We start from the raw sequence: 23,518 nt of genomic DNA, 5'->3' as shown, positions 1-23,518 counted from the left end.
CTTGTTCGGCAAAAGATCCGCCCTCAATTTCTTTGCCAGATTTCCACTCCCCCTTAATTCCTACTTGCACTAATGCATTTCCTATGCAGGCAGCTTGAGGGAGATACAGAATGCAGCCATCAACATGTTAAGAAAGAATCATCACTTCCCTTTGGAAAGGTGAAACAGGAAGGAGACATGACATTAAGTCCTGCCCTCCAGGGACTCTGGGTTTTCCACCACCAACCCTGCCCCTCAACTGGACACTCCAATTCCATACCTAGCCTGCCTGTCTGCTTGGCTTTCTTGTTAGCTCGGCGCGTGTCGTCCCGCAGCTGGATGATGACCTGCAGTACTCTCAAGAAGAACTTCTGGGTAGATGTCTTGGATGTCAACATGGACATAGAAGGCAGCTGGAGCTCCCGGCCACCCAGAGGTCGCTTCTGAGATGCCACAATTACCACATTCTCAGCCATGTCAAACCTGGATAGTGTAGAGGTGGCTTGCGTATACTGACAGCACCAAAGCATACACACTCAGAGCAAGCAGGGCTTCCTGGCGTCAACCAGAGGAGTAAGAAATCTCACGAGGAAAAAACAGGGTCAAATGTGTATAGGACAGATAAGGAAATCTGCCCCCGGGGGCGGGGGGGACCACCAGGAAATCAGCAAGAGCCACCTTTCAGCATGTCCCAGGTTCCAGTCCCACAGCCGAACGCGCAGCTAGCACCCACCTGCTCTGCATTTTGCCTTTAAGCTTTGTGGTCTGTGGCTGCTCCTCAGGAAGGCCATCAGGGGAGAGGGTCTCACACTGGGCTCGCCGCTGCTGTTCTAGGTTGTATTCCCGGAGCTCAGCCAGAAGGGTACCTGGGTAGGTGGGAGGAGTCAGAAAGTGTCCAGACTTTCCCAGTGAAGCAGCTGAAAGCCAAACTTTTCCAAGAAACCTGCCCAGGGCATTCTTTTTGCTCAACTACAGAGAACCTGGGGTGAGCAGGAATTTTGCTTTATGCATCTTGTTATGCGAGCTCTGGACCAATCAATCACCCAGGGACCACCAATTTACCTGGTCTCAAGAATCGGCACGAAGCACAGCTCAGTGTGAAGAGGAAAATTATCTGTTTTGCAGCCTGTATACCTCTTGAATGTCTGAGGTTTTTGTGGTGACCTCAGGCCATTTGCTTACCCATCTTAGTACAACGAATACTGCCTAACCTCACAAGGCTGCTTTGAGAATTCGGGGTAAATGTGTAGTAGAGGGCCAAGATATTTCCTGGCCCATGGGCGTTGAATAAATGGTAGCAGTTAAGACAGGTCCGAGTTCATAAGAATTATTATGAACCTTATAATTCTTAGTAGCAAAGAATGCCCTGGTTCATATAGTCCCATCAACTCTCTTATCACCTTAGCTCCAGGGACATTTATGAAAAGGAGATAACTAAGCAGGCAGCTGATATCTAGGGAGGCCCATGATTGGGATGGAGGTGGGAGAGAGCAAAGAGAGACTATTGTGCAAGAATAATCTGGCTCTACTCTTTGATTCCATCACGTCACCACCCTGGATTTTAGTTTCCTTCCTGGCAAAATTCAAAGGAAAACAACTAAAACTAGGGAATGTACAAGTGGTCTTAGAATTTTTGTACCTTCAAAACTGCACAAAGGCAGAGGGTATTATTTTGACTCTCGATTCATGAGCCTGATCACAGTGCAGGCATATCTCTGAGCTGACAAAAGCTGCCTCAGCAGGCTCGCCAGAGGGCTCTTAATGGAGAAACCAAAGGGCATTGCCAGTTCTACACATGCTCATTTGCCCTAAGCATGGATTACCTACCACGTGCCAGGTACTGGGGATGTAGAGAGAAGCCTAGCTTGGCTCTTTTAGAACTGAGCAGAAGAAAGTAGATGACAGCCCAGTACTATCAGAGATATGACAGAAGAGAGCATGGGGGATGTGCTATAGAAGCACAGGACTTTGATTTAGCTTAGAGGTTTAGGGACGGCTTTAATGCCATTATTACCTATCTGTTTACAAAGGGTATAACCCAGGTGGCGGGCTCCATTCAGTAGCAGCTTGAGAACAGTGTCCCGAGTCCCAGGGTCCCCTCGAGAGAGCTGCAGTAACACATTAGCTGCATCCTCTAGGCCTTCTTCAGAACAAGAGTGGGATGTTAACACCTGGGAAAAAGAAAGGAGAAAGAGTGAGCCCCAATTTGAGAACTAAAACCTTATCCACCCCTATTTACCCTTTCTCCCCAAACCTTGGGAGACAGGAAGAGTTTGGACTCACCTCCACAGAGAGCTGTAGTTGGTTTTCAGTGAGGCCCGAAGATACCATCTTAAAGTCTGCAGTGCCAGTACCCGCATCACCCCCCTTTGCTGGAGATTTGCTGGACTTAGTAGTAGCTTTGAGGAAATAGACGGAACACTGTTGTAAGCCTCTGAGACTCACATGCCAAAGACTTAAAAGCGGCAGAAATGAGGAATCACACTGAACTGTCCAGGACTTCAAAATGGAAACAGTGAAAATGAAGATCCACCCACCAAAGCCAAATGACTTTCGATGCCAAGTACTCTTATGACTGTATCTTTTAAAGTGACAAAGAATCCCAGATGTTTCTCTCAACGGTTGCCCTACTAACAAAATCCCCTCTTCAAAACCTACTTCTTCACATCATTCTTACTAGTCCGCTGTAGTGTTCACTCCCTTCACTTCCTGGAACAGCCTGGCTATTCTATTCTACTCTGGTTCACAATGTATTCTGCTTGCTCTTGAACTCCTTCCTCTAAGAACTAACTCCCTCAACCATGCTGGAAAGGGTGGAGTTCTTTGAAGAAAGGAACCTTCTCTCTCTCCTCCTTTTGTTGCTTACCTAGGAGAAGCCACATTCAGTGAATGCCTGCTGGTCCTCACAGGAGCGCGCGTGTGTATATTTGTGTGTGTGTGTGTGTGTGTGTGTGTGTGTGTGTGAGAGAGAGAGAGAGAGAGAGAGAGAGAAGAGAGAGAGAGAGAGAGAGAGGAGAGAGAGAGAGGAAAGAGGAAGGGAGGAGCAGAGAGAGAGAACTGGGACTGATGGAGGTGAGAATGGGCACATTTGGGTCTCACAAACACAAACCAAGCCGATCACTCTCACTTAGGGAGGAATAACTGGATGGGGAGTGGGAGGCAAGGTGGCATACACGCCCCACTCCCAGCCTACATCCATACTCACCTGAAACAGTAGTGGTAGCAGTCGTGGGGGTAGTCACTGTGGTTGAAGCAGCTATGGTAATGGCAGAAATAGCCGTGGCAGTAACCAGGCCTGGAGCAGAAGTGACAGGGGTGGTTGCAGCAGGGGGAGTAGGCGTGTTGGAGGCGACAGTGGTAGTGGTGGTAGATGTGGTTGAGGTGGCTGCAGTGGTGGAGGAAGTAACGCTGCCAGAATTAGCCTGGGTTTCTGACACTTTGTTTTCTGGGAGAGCAATTGAGATGAGAGAAAGGAGTCTGAGGAGTTTCTCCGTTAAGAGAGAGCTCCGGCGGATGACTGGATGTGACAACATGTTCATGAGCTGCCCTAGTGGAGAGGCCTCCAGGCTGTAGGGAGAGGTTTCCCCCTCATTCCCAGTGCTCACTGGCACTGACTTCACGGAGTTCTTGCCTTTCCGGCTAACATTCATGTTGTCCAGTTTCACCAGTAAGTCCCAGAAGTCTGTGCAAATGCCACTGCCGGAGGACTGTGAAGAGCATGGGCTGCAGGCCTGCTTGCCGCCCCGTTCCCGATCGCTCTCACAGTTTGTTTCTTTGGTCCGCTGCTGGGTGAAGTGGCTGGGAAACACCTGCAGGGAACAGAAAGACAAGCTTGGCCCAGGGGTCTACATAGGAAGCATGTCTTCCTGACAAGGAATGACACCTGGTTCCTAGGCTTGCCACTCCTTTGGACAGCTTTGGCAACACAGGAGAGATGTCATACAGTTGTATCCAACTGATGGCAAAGCAGCCTAGAAAGAAACGAGGGCTTTGCAGGGAGAGAAGATTAGTAAACTTTTAGAGCATCAATCTCTGTGCTTACAAAATGGGAGGACACTTACACTGCCTTGTGAAATTAGAAGACATTATATATTAGTTCTTTACTGGACAATTGCCTAGAAACAATACAGACTTCAGCAATAATAGCCAAGAAAGACCTGCCAGCTCCCTCAGAGTTCAGATTTCACCAAGGCTGTGGCTACCATCCCTCTTCCAACCACAGGAGGAGGGTTCCTTCAAGCTCCTCACCTTGGCCAATTGAATGAGTGTGTCCAGAACATGTCTGCAGACAACAGGAGCAGCCTGGGGGTGGATGTGGACAGTAGAGCCACTGCTTGCGTGCTTCTCAGTATGTTTGCGCCCACCTGAACGCTGGATCTGGAATATGTTAGTCCTGCAGCCTAGGGCTGCATCCATAGATACTGAGAGCCAGGAAAGCTGGTTGGAGCTCTTAGACTCCATCTTGTGCAGCAGGTCCAGCGGTCGGTTTTCATGGCTGCCGGACCCACAGCTCTTGCTTGACTTTTTGCCCTTTTCCTCACTTGAGAGCTTGGGTGTTTCAATGCATAGCTCACTCTCACTGCTGCGCTGCAAGATGGACAGCAGGCTGCGTATGACCCAGTGACGGGTCTGGGCATGGTAGCAGAGATTTCTCAGTACTCGGTGTAGACGGCTAGTATTTAGCTTTGGTTCATCCACAAAGAGTAGGACCAGGAGACAAGACAGAGCTTCGTGGTCCAGAAGGAGCCGTCCTCTGAGGCGGAGCAGTGTGTCCACGTTACTGCCAGAAGGCCTGGAACAGAGCATGGTTTCTGGGTTAACACTTCAACCATTTCCTCAAGAGGCTGTCTGCGAAGACTAAAGAATCACCCATTTTTGAGATAAACAACAAGAGGCTCAAACAGGCTAGTGACTTGTCCTATATGCCACAATGACTGAGAAGAGAACAGAGATTCTGTATTATCAATTGGTAAAACCAGACTGCACCTAAAGTCTTAGGAGAGGATACTTATTTCCACCTTCTCTAGACTACCAGAGGGTTGCCTGCTGTATATGTGGGAACTGATCACTCCCTTCCCATTGGAAACCACTCTACGTTAGCCTGGTTACTAATGAACTGCCTTCTACTGCCACAGCCTGGACACTACAATTTCAAAGGCAAGTGGCTCACTGTTTTACTATCTGCATGGGAGGCAGGTGACTTTTCCTTGTTACCATCACAGCTAGTGCCAGCCCGCCTTACTTTGTGATTATGGTCTATACTAGCTACATTCAACTAAAAGTGTGGCTTTATGAAGAGGGCGTCCAAAGCTCTGGCTCCCCCACTCATTTAAGGAAATACCCTAGGGAGATCATCCAGCCTCTCCACTTACACATTAAGGGAGTTGGACCAGTTGTAGATGGGAGAGGTGGTCCGGCAAGGTGAAAAAAGACAAAAGTACCTGTTATGGCTGCTGCTACCCCCCATCTGGAAGGTACCACCTCTCTGCACTGCAAGGCGAGTGTATTGGACCCCACGGTTGCCACTCAGGCGACTGGTGAAAGCTGGCAGGAAAGAAAAGGAAATTGAAATCGGGAAGAGGGGTGGAGAGCGAGGTCCAGGTAACGCAAAGGCAAAGAACAGAGCCTCATGTGGTCAAAGTTCGACATTCCAGAGCCCTCCCACTGCCTCCTCTCCATACCGGGGCTTCGGAGAATAGCAGAGAGAGCAGAGGTGCTGCTGTGACCAAAGAGCCGCTCGTGCATGAGCTGCCGCTGTCGGGCTTCCTGCTCTCGCCTCAGAGCTTGAGCCTCAGCTGCAATATCCGGTGGCATCACGGCCAATACGCTGTCCTCCATGTCCTCCAAGACACTGCGGCGCAGGTCTGAGGGCAAAGTCTGTATGAAGGTCACAGGGTCCATGGGGGTGTCTGAGCTGGCGTTCTGTGCGAGCTCCCGTCGCTGTTGCTCAGCCCTCTGCTGTGCCAGCACCTATTTGAATAGAAACAGTCAATGGAGTTGGCGGTGGGGATAGCTATGGCCAGACGGCCTGGCTCCACCGGTTTCCCGCTCACATACTTCCTCCTGGATGGCTGGAGGCAGGGCGGCCAGGAACTCAGGGCTCACTTCGGTCACGCCAGGATTTGCGACCACTGCAGGAGTTGAGCTATTTGTGGAGGGGGCAGGCCGGGTCGGTGGACGGATGCCTAGCTGGTTTTGGAGCACTTCCCGGCGGATGTCATCAGGCAGAGCAGCCAGAAAAGAGGGGTCCACACCTTCGGGAAGACTGATACCTGAAGGGAGATGCAAGATGTACAGGAACTCACAACACCTCTACTGATGCCCAAGATGTAGCTGAAGGAAAGAAACTATGGCCTTGTTTGAAGAAGCCAGCCTTTTGTCCTCACTGCATGCAAAGGCCCACCCACCTTCCTCGGGCTCAAAATAGCTCTTGTTCCGTGCCAGGTTCTGTGTGCACATTGTCACATAACCTTCATAAAGAACCTATCATGTAGTTATCAACCCCTCAGTATCAAGAAGATCAGAGAAGTTACATAATGGCCCAGGTCCTAAAGGCAGGAGGTGGCAGAGGGGGATTTGAGCAAAGATCAGTTTGACTTCAAAGCCTGGGCTCAATCCACTACCCAGTTTCAGCAGACCCTTGCTGCTGGTTCTCCTCCAATACATATGCCTGCCAACCACCTGAATGGAACCATTTGGTTGGTTGGCATTTCCATGCCAATGGCTACAAGAAGCTGAAACAAGCCCAGGATAGCCTGAGCTCACATGTGGCTCACCTGCAAGGGGATCTTCCTCTTCACTGCTTGTTGAAGGCAGTGGCTCTTCTAAGATTCCCTGGGAATCTCCTCCAGAAATGCCCACAGCAGACTCTCTGGTGGAAGAACTCTCAGAGGATGCAGGGGTAGAGCTAAAGGAAATCATTTTCATGTTGTTCTCTGTATCATGTTTTCTGTTTATAAAATATGCCTACAATACCCCCCTCTCAGCATATGCATTAGTTAACAAGTAGGAATGTGGCTTGAAATACCCACCAACACATCCTGCCCTCCTCTTGCTCACATAATGCTTACCTGTTATCAGTGGCCTGGGCAGGTTCCCCTGACCTATCACCCCTGCCTTGCACTTCTGCCACAACTGGTGGGGCATCCCCAGGAGTAGAGCTGCCTGCTGTGGGCTGCTCAGAATTGCCAGCTGCTGAGGTTTCACCCACAGCCTCCTCTAGGGTACAGGAAGCCAGGCTGCTGGTGTCCATGGGAGAGCCTTCCAGTTGACTGCTGACAGCTGTCAGTGCATCAGAATCTTCAGCTCTCTCTGGGGAAAGAGAGGCTAGGAGGAAGTCACATGGAGAGGTTAGATCTCTGCCTGGAATTAAGAAGCAGCCAGATCAGACCTCTCACTTCTTTGTCTTCACGCCATGGTAGCCTGTGTTCCCCCTCAACTGCATCTATTTTAATAGGCTCAGCTCAAGTCCCTTCTAGCATCTGTTGAACATTTATGGGGTTCCAGGCATGCCTGTGAAACATCTTTTCTAGGCACCCCAGGTAAGGGATCCTCTGTCACTTGCAGATTTCCCACAGGCACTATTTGTATATGCATATTGGTTCTATTTATCTCAACAAACAACGTTTTTTGAAGGAAAAAAAACCCCTATAACTTAAGGTTTTTCCACAGACAGCACAGTATAGAGCAGCAATGGCAAACAGGTTTCAATTTGCCCTGTTGGAACACTGCTGAGAATTTTGAGGCCCCATTTCAGACCAATAGGAAACAGTGCCATGAGATAAAGGATGTCTGCCAGGATGGGAGAGCTGTATGTGTGGGGTTGTGTGCTTGCCATCCCTAGAACTATGGAAGGAGAGCAAGCTTTACTCACACAGATCTGAGTTTTAATCTCAGCTCAACTACTTACTGACCTTGGGCTAATTATTCCACTTCTAAGTTTCAGTTTATTCACCGAGATAACACCATCTACTTTGGAGGGTTATTTTAAAAGAAGTTAAATAATAAGCCCAGCATGATAGCCTAGGAACAGAGTGATTACCTCAATATACTGTTGGCATCATCACTAGTATCATTAGACACTCAGATGTATAATCACTTGACAACAAAGACAAGAAATCTTAACTTTAGCTAGTGAAGCTGATGTGCAAGCTAAGATTCTACTATTTGAGGACTTACTTGAGTAAGTCTTTAAAGTAAGAGAGGAAAGAGAAACTACAAAGGTATCTATTTTCTCCTCCTGAACTAACGCCCCCCACCCCAAAACCTTGAAACTGTACTCACTTATAGTGGGAGCTGGAGATAACTCCATCTGAGTCGTTTCTCCTTCTCCACTTGGCCTTGTGGTTCCCAACTCCACTGGCTCTACAGGCATCAATAGCTGTGCAGAGTTTCCACCTTCTCCAGCTGGGGATTGCAGCTCTTGAGCAATCTCTCCCAAGGCTGGTGGAGCTGGGAGTGCTGGTTGCTGTTGTGAAGGCTGTAGAGTGACACTGGCCTCCTTGGACTCAGATGTAGCTGCATCAGTCGAAGATGGGGTTGTTGGGTAGCTGTCAGGCATAGGAGTCCCATCTTTCTCGGAAAGAATGACAATAGATGTGTTAAAGGGCAATCAGCCAAGAACCGGAGGAGCCACTCAATCAACACACATGGCTTGACAAGTATCCCACCCAGCCAGTGATGCAGGATTCCCCCCTAGCAATAGCAATAGCATGTGGCTGATCTAGTATATTCAGGATAAGGGCTAAGGCACAGCGCTATCTTAGTCCCAATAATTGGAGATCCCTTTGTAGAGCCTAAAATTTAAATTCTTTCTGTGCCCCAGAAGGGGGAAAAGTTCAAGTTACTTTATATTTACTCCACTCTAAATATCACCTGCCCCCTTCCACCACTCCTTTCTTCCAGTCCTGATTATCCAAGGAACATCTATAATTCTGTCTGATGGAAGCAACTGTGCCAAGACTAAGTGTGAATATGCCACACACCAGGGAAAGTAGTAAGTTGTATAGTTATCTTCTATTGGGGCCTTAAATCCTTACCCCACACAACAATACAACTTACTACCTCACCCCGGCATGAGCAGAATCCTCTAGTAAGGGCAGTAGGCAAGAGGTCACAATATTGGATGACAGACCCTTTTAAAGATCTTTTGCTAAATTAAGGGCACCAGGACACCTACCCTCTTTCACTGCTTTTAAAAAGACTGTGTAGACTTTGGTACAATCATTTCCCAACTCAAGTGCCAAAGGAGACAGAAGGTATTGGGAAGCAGTTCTGAGGAAATAGGGGTGGGGGAGACATAGAATACCACATGGACCTATCAGACTCACAAAATAGCTACTGACATTAAGAAGATTAGGAGGAACAAAAAGCATATAATAGTAACACCATTTAGCCCGCAAAGCTACCTTCTCCAATAGCAGGTTACTCAAGATAACGTTCCTAGACTTTTAACTCCACAGACTGGTAAAATTTACATAGAATGCAAAAAGTAAAAAGAGACTAACTTAGGGTTACCGACTTTTAGTTTAGCTAAGAAAAAAATCCCATAATATCATTTCATAAAAGTATTTCAATACCAAAGGACTTAGGACGTAATCGCTATTGAAAAATACTCATTTATAAGTTGGATAAATTCAGCTTCCTGAAAAACTCATTAAACCTCCCTTATTTTTTCATTTCCATTGAAGAGTGGCATTTGGGAGCCATGGGGGTCACCAAAGGGGACAAGACACATTGCCTCACTACACATGCCAGAAGGCTACACAGCATAATCAGAACGAGAAGCTGAACAGAGCACGTTGAAGGGGAAGTGTACCACCGTGAGAAAGACAGTAGACTGTATAGTTATCTCCAAGATGGGGTATGACCCTAAAACTATACAATCTACTACCTCATCCCACAGAGCACCAGTGTTCATCTTCAGCCCCCTGGGCCAGCTACTTGGAAGGGTCAGGAGAAAGAACCAACCAATTAGAAAGAAGAGGAAGAGGAAGGGAGAGTTACCTGAGAGGTTCTGTTCAGTAGAGTCATTTGTCTTAGATGCAGCACACTGCAAAGAGAAGGGACAGACCAATGTGGTACTCTGCAAACACACTAGAGCTCAACTGTAATAGCCACCCCTCCCCCATACACACACACATGCCATCTATGAGTTCAATGGCTTGAATGGAAGATGAATACTTAAGTGTGCAAATATATCTCCAATTTCTCTAATACATACTCATGTTTAGAGATGGTTTGGGGATAAGTGGGAACTGCCAGATGGCTGACTAAAGAATGAGAAGGATAATAACCACTTTAGAGCTAGGCTGGACGTAGGACATGACCTGAACACAATCATGAGACTAGCAAGAATTTCTTAAAGTTTTATCTATATGTATTTTCCTTCCCTGGGCTCATTTTGTCCACTTCAGCTTTTTCAATTACATGCCAGACTTGCTAATTTTCTATCCATTTTTATGTGTTTAAAACAATATTACTGTTTATTAGGTAAAAGTCCTATACAAATATATTTCTTAATAACTGAACATTACAATATCCTTCTTTTTAATCCATCAGATACCCTAACTGCTGAGTAGGGTATAATAAAGTGTTTCACTGAAGTCTTTTAATTTCTTTATATTTCTACTAGAGGCCCAATGCATGAAATTCATGCGGGGGAAGAGGGGGCCCTCAGCCCTGCCTGCGCACTCTTTCAATCTGGGACCCCTCGGGGGATGTCTGACTGCCGGTTTAGGCTCCATCCTATCCACCCATCTGCTCGCTCCTTACCGCTTGGCTCGCTGCTCCTTAGCACTGCTGCAGAGGTGGGAGAGGCTCCCGCCACCACCGCTGCGCTTGCTAGCCTTGAGCCCGGCTGCTGGCTGATCAGTGCTCCGGCTGTGGGAGCGCACTGACCACCAGGGTGCAGTTCCTGCGTTGAGCGTCTGCCCCATGATGGTCAGTGCACGTCATAGTGACCGGTCATTCTGGTCGTTCCACTGTAATGGTCACTAGGCTTTTAGTATACAGATTAGCTTTTAATTCATGTATTTTAAAGCTACACTGTTGGAGGTTCCAGAAATTTCAGAAAAAGGTAGGTAGCTAGCTTTTTTCTAAACCACAATCATGGTAGACATTTTGAGCCCTAGAAAATGATATGTGGTGATGGGGGTTCAGGGTAAAAACATTTTCTCTGCTCTGAAGCCTAAGCAGATGAAGGAATGGGGTTATCTGGTAAGCCCCCCGCCCCAACACTTGGTAAGGAAATCTACCAAGACAAATGGAACTGAATCACCAAGAGCATGGTTATAGTAAAGGTCATTCTTTTTGCCCAGTTGCAGTAACTAAAGGTAGAGACTACATAGTGTGACCGCTGAGTCAGGAGCTGCTCTGGTTCTGACTCGTTTTCCCCAGTAAGACCCTGGAGAAATTATTTCCCCTCTGGGTTTGAACCCGCCCCCCCCCCCAAAAAAAAAACAACCCATGTGAATGTACAGCAAATTCTCAGTTTCAATGTGAACATCCAAGGCTTCTACAATGACTCTTGGTGCCGTGTGTACGTCAAAATCATAGAAAGTTAAGACAGACAGACACAGCCAAAGATGAATCTTCCCAGCCCTTAGGAATCACCTGTGCATTCTGATCCCTGTTCTCCTTATCTTCTTTGCCTTTGTCAGTTATTTTTGTTTCTTCCTCAGCCAGTTGTTTCCTCCGTTTCTCTCGCCTTTCTTCCAGCTCCTCATCCCTCAGGAATTCCAGGTGATTAACAATGGGCACTTTAACAACTGGATCAAAGAAGCAAAGATCAGAGGCTACACAGGGGAGGTGGAGCAAGGAACCAAAGAGGCAGAGCTTGTGGCCTCAGAGAACCAGGGAAACCACTTTCCATGTACTTGTTTCAGCACTGGAGGGCTCACTATTGCCCTGATAACTAAGCTATCACCACACACCTGAAACACAGTCGTGCATACTTTCAGCATCGAGGACTTTACATTCCTCTGTCCAGCGGGTCAGGGCTGTGGGGATGCTGGACAGGGTCCCTGTAGAGGAACAAAGGAGAGTGAGACTCTTGGTCTTGTCATGTGTCGACTAAAAAAATAAAATCACAGTATTTTCCTAATAGGACCCAGTGTCTGTCACAAATATTGGCACATCATAAGTACCAGAGATAGGAGGTCACAGATTCCTGGTTAGGGCACACGCCCGGGTTGAGGGCTCAATCCCCAGTATGAGGTGTGCAGGAGACAGCCGATCAATGATTCTCATCATTGATGATTCTATCTCTCTCTCTCTCCCTTTCCCTTCCTCCCTGAAATCAATAATAATATATTTAGAAAAGTAAAATTTTTGTTACCTTGGCTAAGTCACTGAGTAGTTCTGGCTTCTATTATAAAATGAGGCTTTTCGAGACAGGGCAGATACTGTGCTGCTTTCCCTCAGCAGAGAAAAAGTAGAATCTGACAAAAATGCATCATACAAACTTGCCTGCTTGGCTGGTAGCTGTGCTCTGGTCATGGAAAAAGTCATCCAGCAGTTCGTCGTCAGACCTGGCAATAATGTGGACGTCATCATTGCCCACCAGGAGGCGGGCCCGGCCCCGGCTTTGTAAGGGAAGGCTGCTGCTCAGCTGAAGGATGTCAGCGGCAGCAGAGGGACCAAGTAACCTGTAGGGTGATGGTGGAATGCCATGGTCACTGTACATCGGGGCCCTTCAACTTATTACTGTGCGACCCTTTCTGCATCCTCTCGAAATGCGTAACACTCTTATGGACGGATCACACAACAAATAAGTCGAAGTTACTTTCGTGTAACTGCTCCACCAGTTTGTGAACTTTATTCAGGCTGAAGTTGCACATAGTCCACAGTTTCTGGCACAGGATGAGTGTCGCTGATAATGTAGGAACTGTGTTAGGGTATAATGTCTCCCTTGCATACTCACTGTAGTTTGTACAATGACCGTTAAGACACCTTTCTTTCATTTCTAAAACTACTTAAAAGTAACTTCAGAAGTGAAAGAAACACTAAACACTAAACCCCTAGGGCATGAATCATGTTCTGTCTATATCTAAAGTGTTAAGTGCTTGGTATATGAGATGCTTAATGGTTGCTTAGTGAATACACTGAAAGCAAAAGAACATGTTATACAAGTTGGCATTCCCCAAAAGGCTACACAAATAGTTTACAAAGAAATGGGACAAATATGTTATTGGTGTGTGTGATGAGAGCATTAAGTGATGAACTGCTCCCTCCAGGTTAAGACAATGCTGAAGCCCAGTGAGCCCAACAACCTTTGTAACTCACCTCTGAAGTATGAGAGGCGGGTTGGGCTGGCGATTCCCAGGGTAGTGAACATGAATGGTGTGGCCTGTATTGGCTGTCAGCTGCCTTAGGGTCCTTTGACTGCGCCCGATGCCCTGGGTGAGACGTGTTGTAGAGGAGCCACTTCCCAATGTCAGGGAACTGTGGTCTGCATGGCGAACCATCAGTGGGTGGGTGGTAGGGATATTTCCTGGGGATGGGGGGATGTCTGCTGCAAGGACAATATGCAAGGGGTCAGTGCCAAAAAAATTTTCCTTCCATGATTGTTCAAGCAGAACCATGTCTCCTGGGCCTTACTTCCTCACACGGAAACCTGAGCTTTGTCCTTTCTCCCTCATTCCCACAACTCATCTATGATCACTGACACTACCATAGCTTATGCCACCATTTCTCACCTAAATACTTCAACAGCCTCCTAAGTAGTACCTTCTCCCAATCCATTCTCCACACTATATATAGCCACAGTGATACTTCCAGGCCCCTCAGCAACATGCTGCATCCTCCACTTCGAAGAGTCCTCTCCCTCTTCTTCACCTGCTCTCTTGTTCTTGGCTTATATATCACTTCCTCTGACTCTACAGATTGGCTTACTAACCATTTACTCTGTGCTTTCTTACCATATTACAATATAGTTCCTGCTTATTTATAATTCCTAATAAATCATAAGCTCCTATGAGGGAAAAGGGCTGTTTTCTTTGCATTCCTCAAATATTTGATCAATTTATTGAATGAACAAAGGTTCAACATAAGGAAGATTGACGCAAATCACAAAAATGCAAAAGAAAATCACAGAATAAAAGGTATCTTGAAAATCATGTAATCCAACCCATTTCCCCCCCCTTTTTAAACTTTTCATTTATAGGCAACAAACAGGCTCAAAGAGGTAAGAGCAAATCACAAAAATGCAAACAAAATCACAGAATAAAAGGTATCTTGAAAATCATGTAATCCAACCCATTTTTTTTTTCCTTTGCAAACTTTTCATTTACAGGCGACAAACTGAGGCTCAAAGAGGTAAGAGACTACTCGGCCAAGACAACCCACCAGAACAGTCTTTTCTGCTATATCATGCTTATGATTTGGTATTAAGAGCTGCCTTCTCAAGACAGGTTGATTTTAAGAACTCGATGCTCAAAGGGAACTGTGATGTTGATGGGGGAGGAGGGAAGAGATTCACTCTCTCCTCCGAAAAGATGCATCCTTGATGAACAAAGTGAATGTGCTCAAATCTACTCCCCAATGCCAAGCTCAAAGGCGTCCACCCAAACTCTCAAGATCCAGTGTTAGAAATAAAGATTATTGAATGCCTTGTTACCGCAGGGTGCCTGACGCAGTCAGCCTTGGTATCCCATTTTTTATAAAATTCAAGCAAATCAAGTTGTCCAGGCTCTAAAATAGCTGCCTGTTTACTGAGGTGGAGAGAACAAGAGCCTCTCACTATTCTTTCTGCTAAGCATACACTTATTGAGAGAGATGGATTCAGATATCCCTTGCCCCAGGAAGTTGGCACAGGAAAAGAAGTGCTATCTATCAGGATTGATAGCTGCTCTGCTTCATTCACTGTTTGGCTTACCCTAAAGAAGGGTATAAGAATCAAGAGATAAAACCCAGCTGAGCCCCTGTATCTTACTAGCACTGGAGAACATGTTGTCAAACTCAATGATGAGATCATCCTCCCGGTCAAAGCGCTCAAATCGGACCAAGGGAGAAGCGTTCATATCAGGGTAATCCTCATCCAATTCCATTTCAGAGCCATCGTCGTCATCGTCTTCATCTCCCTCTTCACCTTCATCATCCTCCTTAAGGGGAAAATAGGAGATGGAGAATTGCTGGGGGTAAGGATTTTCTGAAGCCTGGTGTCATGGCCACATTTGCACATGAGGGAGGCGCTGAGGCTAGCCACCCAGGCTGTTGGTTTTCTCCAGCTCTGTGTTCCCATGGAAGAGGTTGTCTGAACCAACCCAACACAGTCCCCCCTCACCTGATCATCTTCCTCATCTTCCTCCTCCTCCTCCTCTTCATCCTGACTATCATCCTCATCCTCGTTACTGCCACTGCTGTCCTCTTCCTGAGTGTGCTCCTCCTCATCCTCAGGGTCCAGGATATTCATGGAATCTAAAACAAAGGGAGCACATTGGAGGACTATACTGAGTAGCTAGAAAACAGGCTACTGTGCAGGCCAGCAGATTGAGTGGGAAGGCGATGTGGTATCTGACTCTAGGAGAGGAAGAACCAGATCTGGGGTGATATACAGACTAAGTGAGCCAGCCCTGATTTTCTGAAAGTGCTACTCAATGCATCAAATGCTGAGCAGGGTGGCTGAATGTGGATGTTTGAAGAGCCATGGTCTAGGACTTGGCCAAGTCTGCTGGTGCCCCCTTGCCTTTCCAGCCCTACTTTGCTACTGACTGCATCCTATTGGTAAGAGGGAATCGGGAGCGATGATAGCAGGTAGGTGAGAAGAAAGCGAACCAAGTAAGAAGTGACAAACTTTTGGGCAAGCAGTAGTAGTAACATGTTATTTGAAAAACTGGCTGAGGATAAAGTGGATGGTGTATGTCAGCGCATGCAGACAGATGCTTCCTTATTCTGCACATTGGGGCAGCTGCCTCCAGGAAAACCCTAGTGTAGTATCTGTCAGACGTGCAGGGCAAGAAGGGAGGCCTTTCCGGCCTCGGCACTCTCACCTTCTCGGTTGGCCTGCAAGGTGGAAGCTTGGCTGAGGTTGGAAGGAGCTTCATCCATCAGCACGTCCTCTTGTGATTCATCCTCTCCACTTCTGCTCACTGAAGGTTACAGAGCAGAGCCTTCACTGAACAACAGAGGACTCCCCTTTCCAGATTGGGTGTGCCTAAAGTAGCTATGTACACCCAGCAGACATCCTTTTTTTTTTTTTTAAAGATGAGGGAGAAGACCTAGGTTCTCTTGCTTTTGACTATCTACTTGAGCTTGGCCAGTCACTTTACCAGTCTGAGTCTCAGTTTCCTCATCTGTAAAATGGGATGATCACATCTGCCTTGCCAATTCCACTAATTGTAAAACCACAGAGGATAACGGGTGTGAAAAAGCCTGGTGAAATTTAAAAATACTTGTCTACGTCCACTACTCATTTGATTTCTTTCAGCAATAAAATAAAAAAAGTAATACATATACCCTTGGAGCCAGATGACAGTAGGGTACTTAGCCGTTTTCCCTCTCAGTGGTAAAAAGGGCTACCCTTAGGGAATGATCATTTTTTTTTTTACACTACTGAGACTCAGAGGCAGAAAGCCCCTGAATTTTGCTGAAGAACTGAAAGGAAAGCACTTTCTCACCCTACAGCCTTTATAGCCTACTCTAGACCTCCAGGAATAATAAACACTCTTAATGTGCCTGATGTATCATCTATACTGATGGCCACCCCCACCACCTCCCCCACATAGGCAACACTTCAGACCCACCACAGGTCTGTAGATGGATTGTGAATTTTTCATCTGTAAGACAGTCAACATCAAGACAAGCAGCAATCTAGGCTGGCTATGAGCCCTTAGGCAGAGCTGAGCAAGCAGATGATGAGAAAAAGGGTCCTCCCAAGAGAGACTGAGGCAAAGGAAGAGGCTTTACTCAGTTCTGGGGCTCTCACCTATAATTGTACTGTTCCCAGATCCGCCATCCCTCTCAAGCAACTCATCTATCAGGTCCTCCAGCTCATTCTCAACCTGGAGAGAAATAGAACATATATAGATGCACACAAGTCTATCATTGTGCTAGCGCTGAAACCCTAAAAAAAAAAGCCAGCAAGGGAGCATGTATTTCTAAGATAACGTGTGACAGAAGGTGTTATATAAATACCACACACTTGGTGGTGCTAAGAGCACAAAACTACCACGTGCTGCCAATCCACACTCAGAATGTCCTTCAAATGGATCCATCCCAGCGATCTGAGACCAGGTTAGTCTTTATACTGTCCAGGAATACATGCATATCTCCTTAGAACTAGCAGCTTAGGACTGTAGGCCCGATTTCTTACCACTGCTACCAGCTCCAGAAATTACAATGCTTTCTTTAGGGTTGTTACAAGACTACTGTTGGAACACCTCAGTGAGAGCTGGTGCTATAGGAATGGCGGTAATGTTAAGGAGCTTCCATTAATACCAGAGCCAAGTAAATCAAAGACCCTGGGCCCAAAAGCCAGCTCTCTACATCAACATTTCACCTGTGCCGAAGTTTTCTCGTTGGGATCGATTCCATATCATAGTACATAGCATCCTGCCCCCCCTCCCACCCATCATTTAATACAATCCAAATACATTTACTGAGCATCTACTAAGTACATCATCTGTGCTCCTTTACAAAGCAGACAGCATTGCAGCAAGGATCTAAAGTACTCACCCACCCACATCACTTGGGGGTTTTGGTTCAGCGCCGCAAAAGGGTTATGCTGGGTGATCTGCCTCCCTACCTGCATCTCTTGTGAACTGAGCACCTCAGGCTGCCCAGCAATCACCACTGAGTCGGTTTCAGCCTCCCCATCCATGATATCCCCATCTGCCACCTCTGTCTGAGTGACATCATGATCCTCCTCCTGCACTTCTGCTTCCCCAGGCTCGCCTGAAACAATCAACCAACCAGCAAAATAATCAAAGGGTGCCTATGTGCAAGGCACCATGAGGCAAGCGTGAAGACAGTAAGGTCCCTTCCCTGGGCAAGTTTACAAGTTCTCAGAGAATAAATGAATGGGTGACAAAGGAAAAGACAAGGCTACGTGTGAGGACAGCCAAATAAGGCTGCAATTTTAAGCAATTCTTTGTGGGGCAGATTCCCACGCCACTATGACAGATCTCTGGAAGGCCAGCAAGTTCCCAGGGAAACAATACCAAGCCAGAACAGTTGTGATGCCCATAAAACAACTATGCCCACCCTGTCAGCACTCCAGTCCATTTGCTCCGATTCCCTACCTGGGTCCTGCTGGTTGCTATTGGAGTCCTGAGTAGCTCCTTGGGCATCCTGCTCAGCTTTGGTCTTGTTAGAAGCACTCTTGCTGCCAAAAAGGCTACTGGGCTGGTTCACAATCCGGGAAAGTGTTTCCAAAGGCTTCAGAGCAGCATTGACTGTGTTGGCCATGTTGGGGCTGGGATAAAGGAAGACACAGAGATGGAGTGAACACAGAAATCCACACTAAAAGGCAACAATGCTCACCATACTACAATTATCCCAAAAATGGGTCATGGAAGGTACAAGGCGAGCTTGGGACATACTGTTGTCCTAGAAGACACTTAAAAAATTAATGAGGTCCTTACTACAGGCCAAATTTGAGATAATCTGAGCATCAAAAAGAATTATTGTACTTATAAAACATTAATCATAAGAAGAACCTATAAGAATGTCATCTAATACAAAGGAATAAGAGAATCAGAAAATCATCATTTTGCAACCAGCAATGTAAATGATCTAGGCAAGGCTCACCAATGAATGCTAAAACTATTGAGTTAAAAATCTTTAGGGGAAAAAAGGGGTCATCTGTAATACTTTCAACAATAAAGATTAAAAAACACACCAAAGAAATGAGCTACAGCAAGTGACAATGAAGTAAACCTTCAGAAATCTTTAGGGCACAGGATATTCACATGATCTTTATGAGCTCAAAAGCATCACCTCACAGATAACTTACTGATACAATGTTACAAAGGGGAAATGTAACCTTTAACTATGCGATCAAACTTAGCATCACCAATAGGACAAATTGGCATTACATGTCTCCTGATGTGATACAATAAGAACAAATATCACCTACATACTATTCTTGCCAAAAAAGGTTAGCCCAAATCTAACCATAAAGATGCAATTAGACAAATTCAGATTATGGGATATTACTATAAAACATTTGGCTCTCTGGACTCTTCTAAACAGTCAAGTTACCATAAAAAATAGAAATAAAAAAAACAAACAACAAAAACAAGGAGCCTGTGACAACCAAATGTCAACTGAGTGATGCTCACTGGATCAAAATGCTCTCCTTTGGGCTATAAAGACATAATTGAAATAATTGGGGATATATGAATATGAAACATACTAGAGGCCCAGTGCACGGATTCGTGCACCGGTGGGGTCCCTCGGCCTGGCATGCAGGGATCAGGCTGAAACAGGCTCTCCAACATCCTGAGGGGTCCTGGATAGCGAGAGGGTGCAGACCAGGCCGAGGGACCGAACCAGTGCACAAATCCATGCACTGGGGCCTCTAGTATGTATATAAGATCTTTGGTTAATCTCTTACTGCCCTCCCTCCACCTCTCTTCCCTGTGAGATTCATCAGTCTGTCCTATGTTTCCATGCCTGTGGTTTCTACTCCTGCGTTGAGCATCTGCCCCCTGGTGGTCAGTGCACATTATAGCTACCAGTCGGCCGGTAGCTTAGGCTTTTATATATATAGACTAGTGGAAGTCGGACATCCCTCTCGCAATCTGGGAATGCTGGCTCCTAAACACTCACCTCCCTGCTTGCCTGATCTCCCTTAACTGCCTCTGCCTACCTGCCTGATTGCCCCTAACCCCTCTGCCTGCCTGCCTCTAACTGCCCTCCCCTGCCAGCCTGATCTCGCCCCCAACTGCTCTCCCCTGCCGGCCAATTTGGTTCTCATTGGTTTGTTTCTATGCCAGTCAGCGTCAAAAGCTCTGCCTTCTAGGCAGCCATTGGCTCCTCACAGTTCACCCAGATTTGGTTCTGATTGGTCGGTTTCTATGCCAGTCAGCGTCTCTGGGCCTGATCAGCAGCTCCTGTGGAGGCCCAGAGAGAAACAGAGGCGCGGCTGCTGGCGAAGCCCGGAGAGAAAGAGAAAGGCAATGGCTGATCAACAGCTGCCACGGAGGCTGCAGATCAGACCCTGCCTCTCTCTCCGGGCCTGATCCGCAGCCCCCTTGGCAGTCAGTGCTGGGTTGCTGTGGAGACCCAGCACTGACTGCAGGACTGACTTCTGGTGTTTGGTCGAGCCTTCAATCGGCTGTTACAGACCCTGTTTTTTTTTGTTTTTTAAATATATTTTATTGATTTTTTACAGAGAGGAAGGGAGAGAGATAGAGAGTTAGAAACATCGATCAGCTGCCTCCTACACACCCCCCACTGGGGATGTGCCCACAACCAAGGTACATGCCCTTGACCGGAATCGAACCTGGGACCCTTCAGTCCGCAGGCTGACGCTCTATCCACTGAGCCAAACCGGTCTTGGCGACCCTGGGTTTTTATATATTAGGATAGATGCTGAGTACTATCATATAAGGGAATGTTTGCTCTTAGGAGAACATGCTAAAGTATTCAGAGGTTAAGGAACAAGTTGTTTGCATGAATTTCAAATGATTCACCTCCCATTCATCTCTTGAAAAGGGGATGGGAGAGGGTGATTAAAGCAAACAGTACAGAATGTTAACAACTGGTTAGTCTAGGTCAGGATAACCAAATTTTCCCTCTTTAACTGAGGCTAAATCATAGAAAAATGCCTGCTAATAATATAGAAGAAATGATAGAAATTAGAAAGCTGTCATTGATAGCCCCCAGAGAAATTAACTGGCGCATGCAAAGATTATCAACTGGTGTTAAGAACATTAATTAAGTATATGGTTGATAGGGAACTAGATATTTGTACAGTGCCAAAGTAACAACACAGATTATACAATAAGATGTATACCATCTATGATATATCCTAGCCAATAATATTTACATTGCTCCATTAAGTCTCTAGCTCTAACAAGAGGTTTATAAAAAACAGGGATTAAAGGACCAAATTAAACTATGCTGCAAGGTATCAAATGGGCCAAATCCAGAAAGTGAGACACTGCAGGACAGCTGGCCTAGTCACTTCAACAAGTTAGTGTCATGAACAACAGCAATAAAATAAAGATTTAAAGAATGAATTAAGGACCTTTGTTAGAGTAGTTACAAGGGATACAACCAGATATGTAATGCAAGGTCCATAATTGAATTCTGGTTTGGACAAAAATTTTGAATATAGATTTGGGCTTTAGATAGGATGAAACTTTATTTACATAGAAAGGTAGATACTAAAAAAACAGCAACAAATGAATAAAAACAGAAACAAAAAACAAACCCACCCTACCTAAGGTTTCACAATAGCATTTATAGTTTTATTTATGTATGTGAAGAAAACCACTGAAAGATATATAACAACAGTGGTATCTGGGTGGCAGGAATATGGTGTCTATTTTCACTCATCTGTATTCTTATGATACACATATAATCTTAAAATAAAAGGTTATTTTTACTTATTTAAAAAAATATTTTGAGACTTTTTTTTAAAATAGATATTTTAGTGATTTTTACAGAGAGGAAAGGAGAGGGATAGAGAGTTAGAAACATCGACCAGCTTCCTCCTGCACGCACCCCTACTGGGGATCAAGCCCACAACCAAGGTACATGCCCTTGACTATAATTGAACCTGGGACTCTTCAGTCCGTAAGCCGACGCTGTATCCACTGAGCCAAACCAGTTAGGGCAAAAGTTATTTTTAATTAAAGGGGGGAAGCTTGGGGGAAAAAAATTAGTGATACAGTCCAACTCTTGAGTTTCCAGTAAATGAGAAAACTAAGGCCTAAAAACAGAAAGTGCCTTGCTTAAAAGCCACAATACTAAGAACTCAGGTTCCCACATACACCGAAACTTTTCCTATCACACTGGCTGTTCACTACTCAGCTGGCAAGAAAATATGAAATATTAGGCAAATGGAGACGTAAGCAGCATGATTAAAGAGAGGGCAACAGCCTGGGACTGGAGCTTGGAAATGATTTTACCTGGACAGGTCCAGGCTGTGAGGCACTCTGGCCAAGTCATTAACCAGTCCCTTCTTCAGGAAGAGTCGAATGATATTGTTCATGCCATTGTGCTGGGTCTTGGCTGTGGCACTGCTGTAGAAACTGGACGTGGAGGGGCAGGACTCCATGATAGTACTGATGATACACATCACTGCCTGAAGCCTGGGAGAGAAGTTTGACATCTCTATCACATGAATATAGCGTGTTCTTAGACCACATCTTCACTAACTTGCCCCAGATAACCCTCCTGTGTTCTATTACTTCCTAAAAGTAACAACGAAATAGATGAAAACTTACTCCTTGGGTGGTAGCATTCTTCACTCTTTAAATGTAATTTAAAAAATAAGACTGAATAACCTGCTCTTGCTTAAAGAATGAAAACAGTCCTTTGTTTTCTCTAAGTTGTTTACCCACCTACTCCCAATGTAATCAGTTTGAGAGAACCAGAGAATATACAGTGCTGGTATAATATACAGAACTCTTGTTCAAATGCAAGAAATCCAGTAGGCCAAGAATAAAGTAAGGGGATGCTACTGGTTACCAGCACTAAGTCAGGCATGAATTTTACCTGGCATGTTTCTCTGTACTCTCAGCCATAGCCAGTGCCCGTCCCAGGGCTGCTTTTACTTCATTCACAAGGGCCACCTGGGCATCTGTGCCACTCCCTGCAGCAGCCAGGCTTGCGAGGAATAGGCGGGCCAGGGCAGGCGTGTCCTTGTCTTCTGCATTCTGGGTATGTGGGAGGAGGTGGTCCAGGACAAAAGCTAGCACACTGCAGTCCTGAAAAGTCATTAATCATGACATTTACTCACAAGCACAGTTATGCCATATCGTTTGTACATGAACAAGGTATACTCACACAGAGTTGATTCTTGAAGTCACCCAGCCAGATGTGAAAACCAAGGCTTAAAGGTACAAGCTAAGTGAGTAGCAAATCCAGAATTTATGCTCCCAAGTCCCATTCACATCTTCATTTAGATGTTACTTGGCATTTCTTAAAACATTTTTATGTGTGATATTTAAATAGAACTGTTCATAGCAAACCTATAAGAGTTAATGCAGTCCAATATTTTCCCCATCTAACAGATGGGCAATATGAAGCCCAAAGAAATGTGACTTGCACAAAGGACTTAGTCAATGGCAAGGATTCAAATCTTGATTCCTAACTGAGTGCTATAATCCTTTCAGTATTCAATCCTATATAATAAAGAGATAATATGCAAATTGACCATCACTCCAACACACAAGATGGCTGCCCCCATGTGGTCAAAGATGGCCGCCACAAGATGGCTGGCAGGGGAGGGCAGTTGTGGGTGATCAGGCCAGCAGGGGAGGGCAGTTGAGAGGGACCAGGCCTGTAGGGGAGGGCAGTTGGGGGGTACCAGGCCTTCACAGGATGATAGTTGGGAGGGTACCAGGCTGGCAGGGGAGGGCAGTTG

The 23,518-nt window shown here is 46.0% G+C and overlaps 1 protein-coding gene across 1 annotated transcript in view; it reads right to left on the bottom strand.

Moving 5' to 3' along the window:
* The window catches only part of HUWE1 (HECT, UBA and WWE domain containing E3 ubiquitin protein ligase 1), a 138,630-nt gene that overhangs the window by 10,088 nt on the left and 105,024 nt on the right, over positions 1–23,518 (bottom strand). The window contains exons 49-73 of the mRNA XM_054713817.1: positions 22,648–22,859; positions 22,059–22,241; positions 18,219–18,391; positions 17,723–17,871; positions 16,904–16,979; positions 15,969–16,067; positions 15,263–15,396; positions 14,912–15,080; positions 13,264–13,492; positions 12,448–12,626; positions 11,913–12,002; positions 11,593–11,747; positions 9,985–10,030; positions 8,263–8,550; positions 7,050–7,305; positions 6,756–6,886; positions 6,037–6,251; positions 5,661–5,949; positions 5,421–5,523; positions 4,228–4,771; positions 3,185–3,788; positions 2,263–2,378; positions 1,994–2,150; positions 713–845; positions 260–462 (exon numbers count right to left, since the gene is read on the bottom strand). Coding sequence (XP_054569792.1) covers positions 260–462; positions 713–845; positions 1,994–2,150; positions 2,263–2,378; positions 3,185–3,788; positions 4,228–4,771; positions 5,421–5,523; positions 5,661–5,949; positions 6,037–6,251; positions 6,756–6,886; positions 7,050–7,305; positions 8,263–8,550; positions 9,985–10,030; positions 11,593–11,747; positions 11,913–12,002; positions 12,448–12,626; positions 13,264–13,492; positions 14,912–15,080; positions 15,263–15,396; positions 15,969–16,067; positions 16,904–16,979; positions 17,723–17,871; positions 18,219–18,391; positions 22,059–22,241; positions 22,648–22,859 — 4,933 coding nt within the window. The remainder of the gene's footprint in view (positions 1–259; positions 463–712; positions 846–1,993; positions 2,151–2,262; positions 2,379–3,184; positions 3,789–4,227; positions 4,772–5,420; positions 5,524–5,660; positions 5,950–6,036; positions 6,252–6,755; positions 6,887–7,049; positions 7,306–8,262; positions 8,551–9,984; positions 10,031–11,592; positions 11,748–11,912; positions 12,003–12,447; positions 12,627–13,263; positions 13,493–14,911; positions 15,081–15,262; positions 15,397–15,968; positions 16,068–16,903; positions 16,980–17,722; positions 17,872–18,218; positions 18,392–22,058; positions 22,242–22,647; positions 22,860–23,518) is intronic.

This window comes from Eptesicus fuscus, chromosome 1 (genome assembly GCF_027574615.1).
Source record: "Eptesicus fuscus isolate TK198812 chromosome 1, DD_ASM_mEF_20220401, whole genome shotgun sequence".
Lineage (NCBI taxonomy): Eukaryota > Metazoa > Chordata > Mammalia > Chiroptera > Vespertilionidae > Eptesicus > Eptesicus fuscus.
The sequence above is the reverse complement of the archived record's forward strand: the minus strand, read 5'-3'. Positions and strand labels throughout refer to the sequence as shown.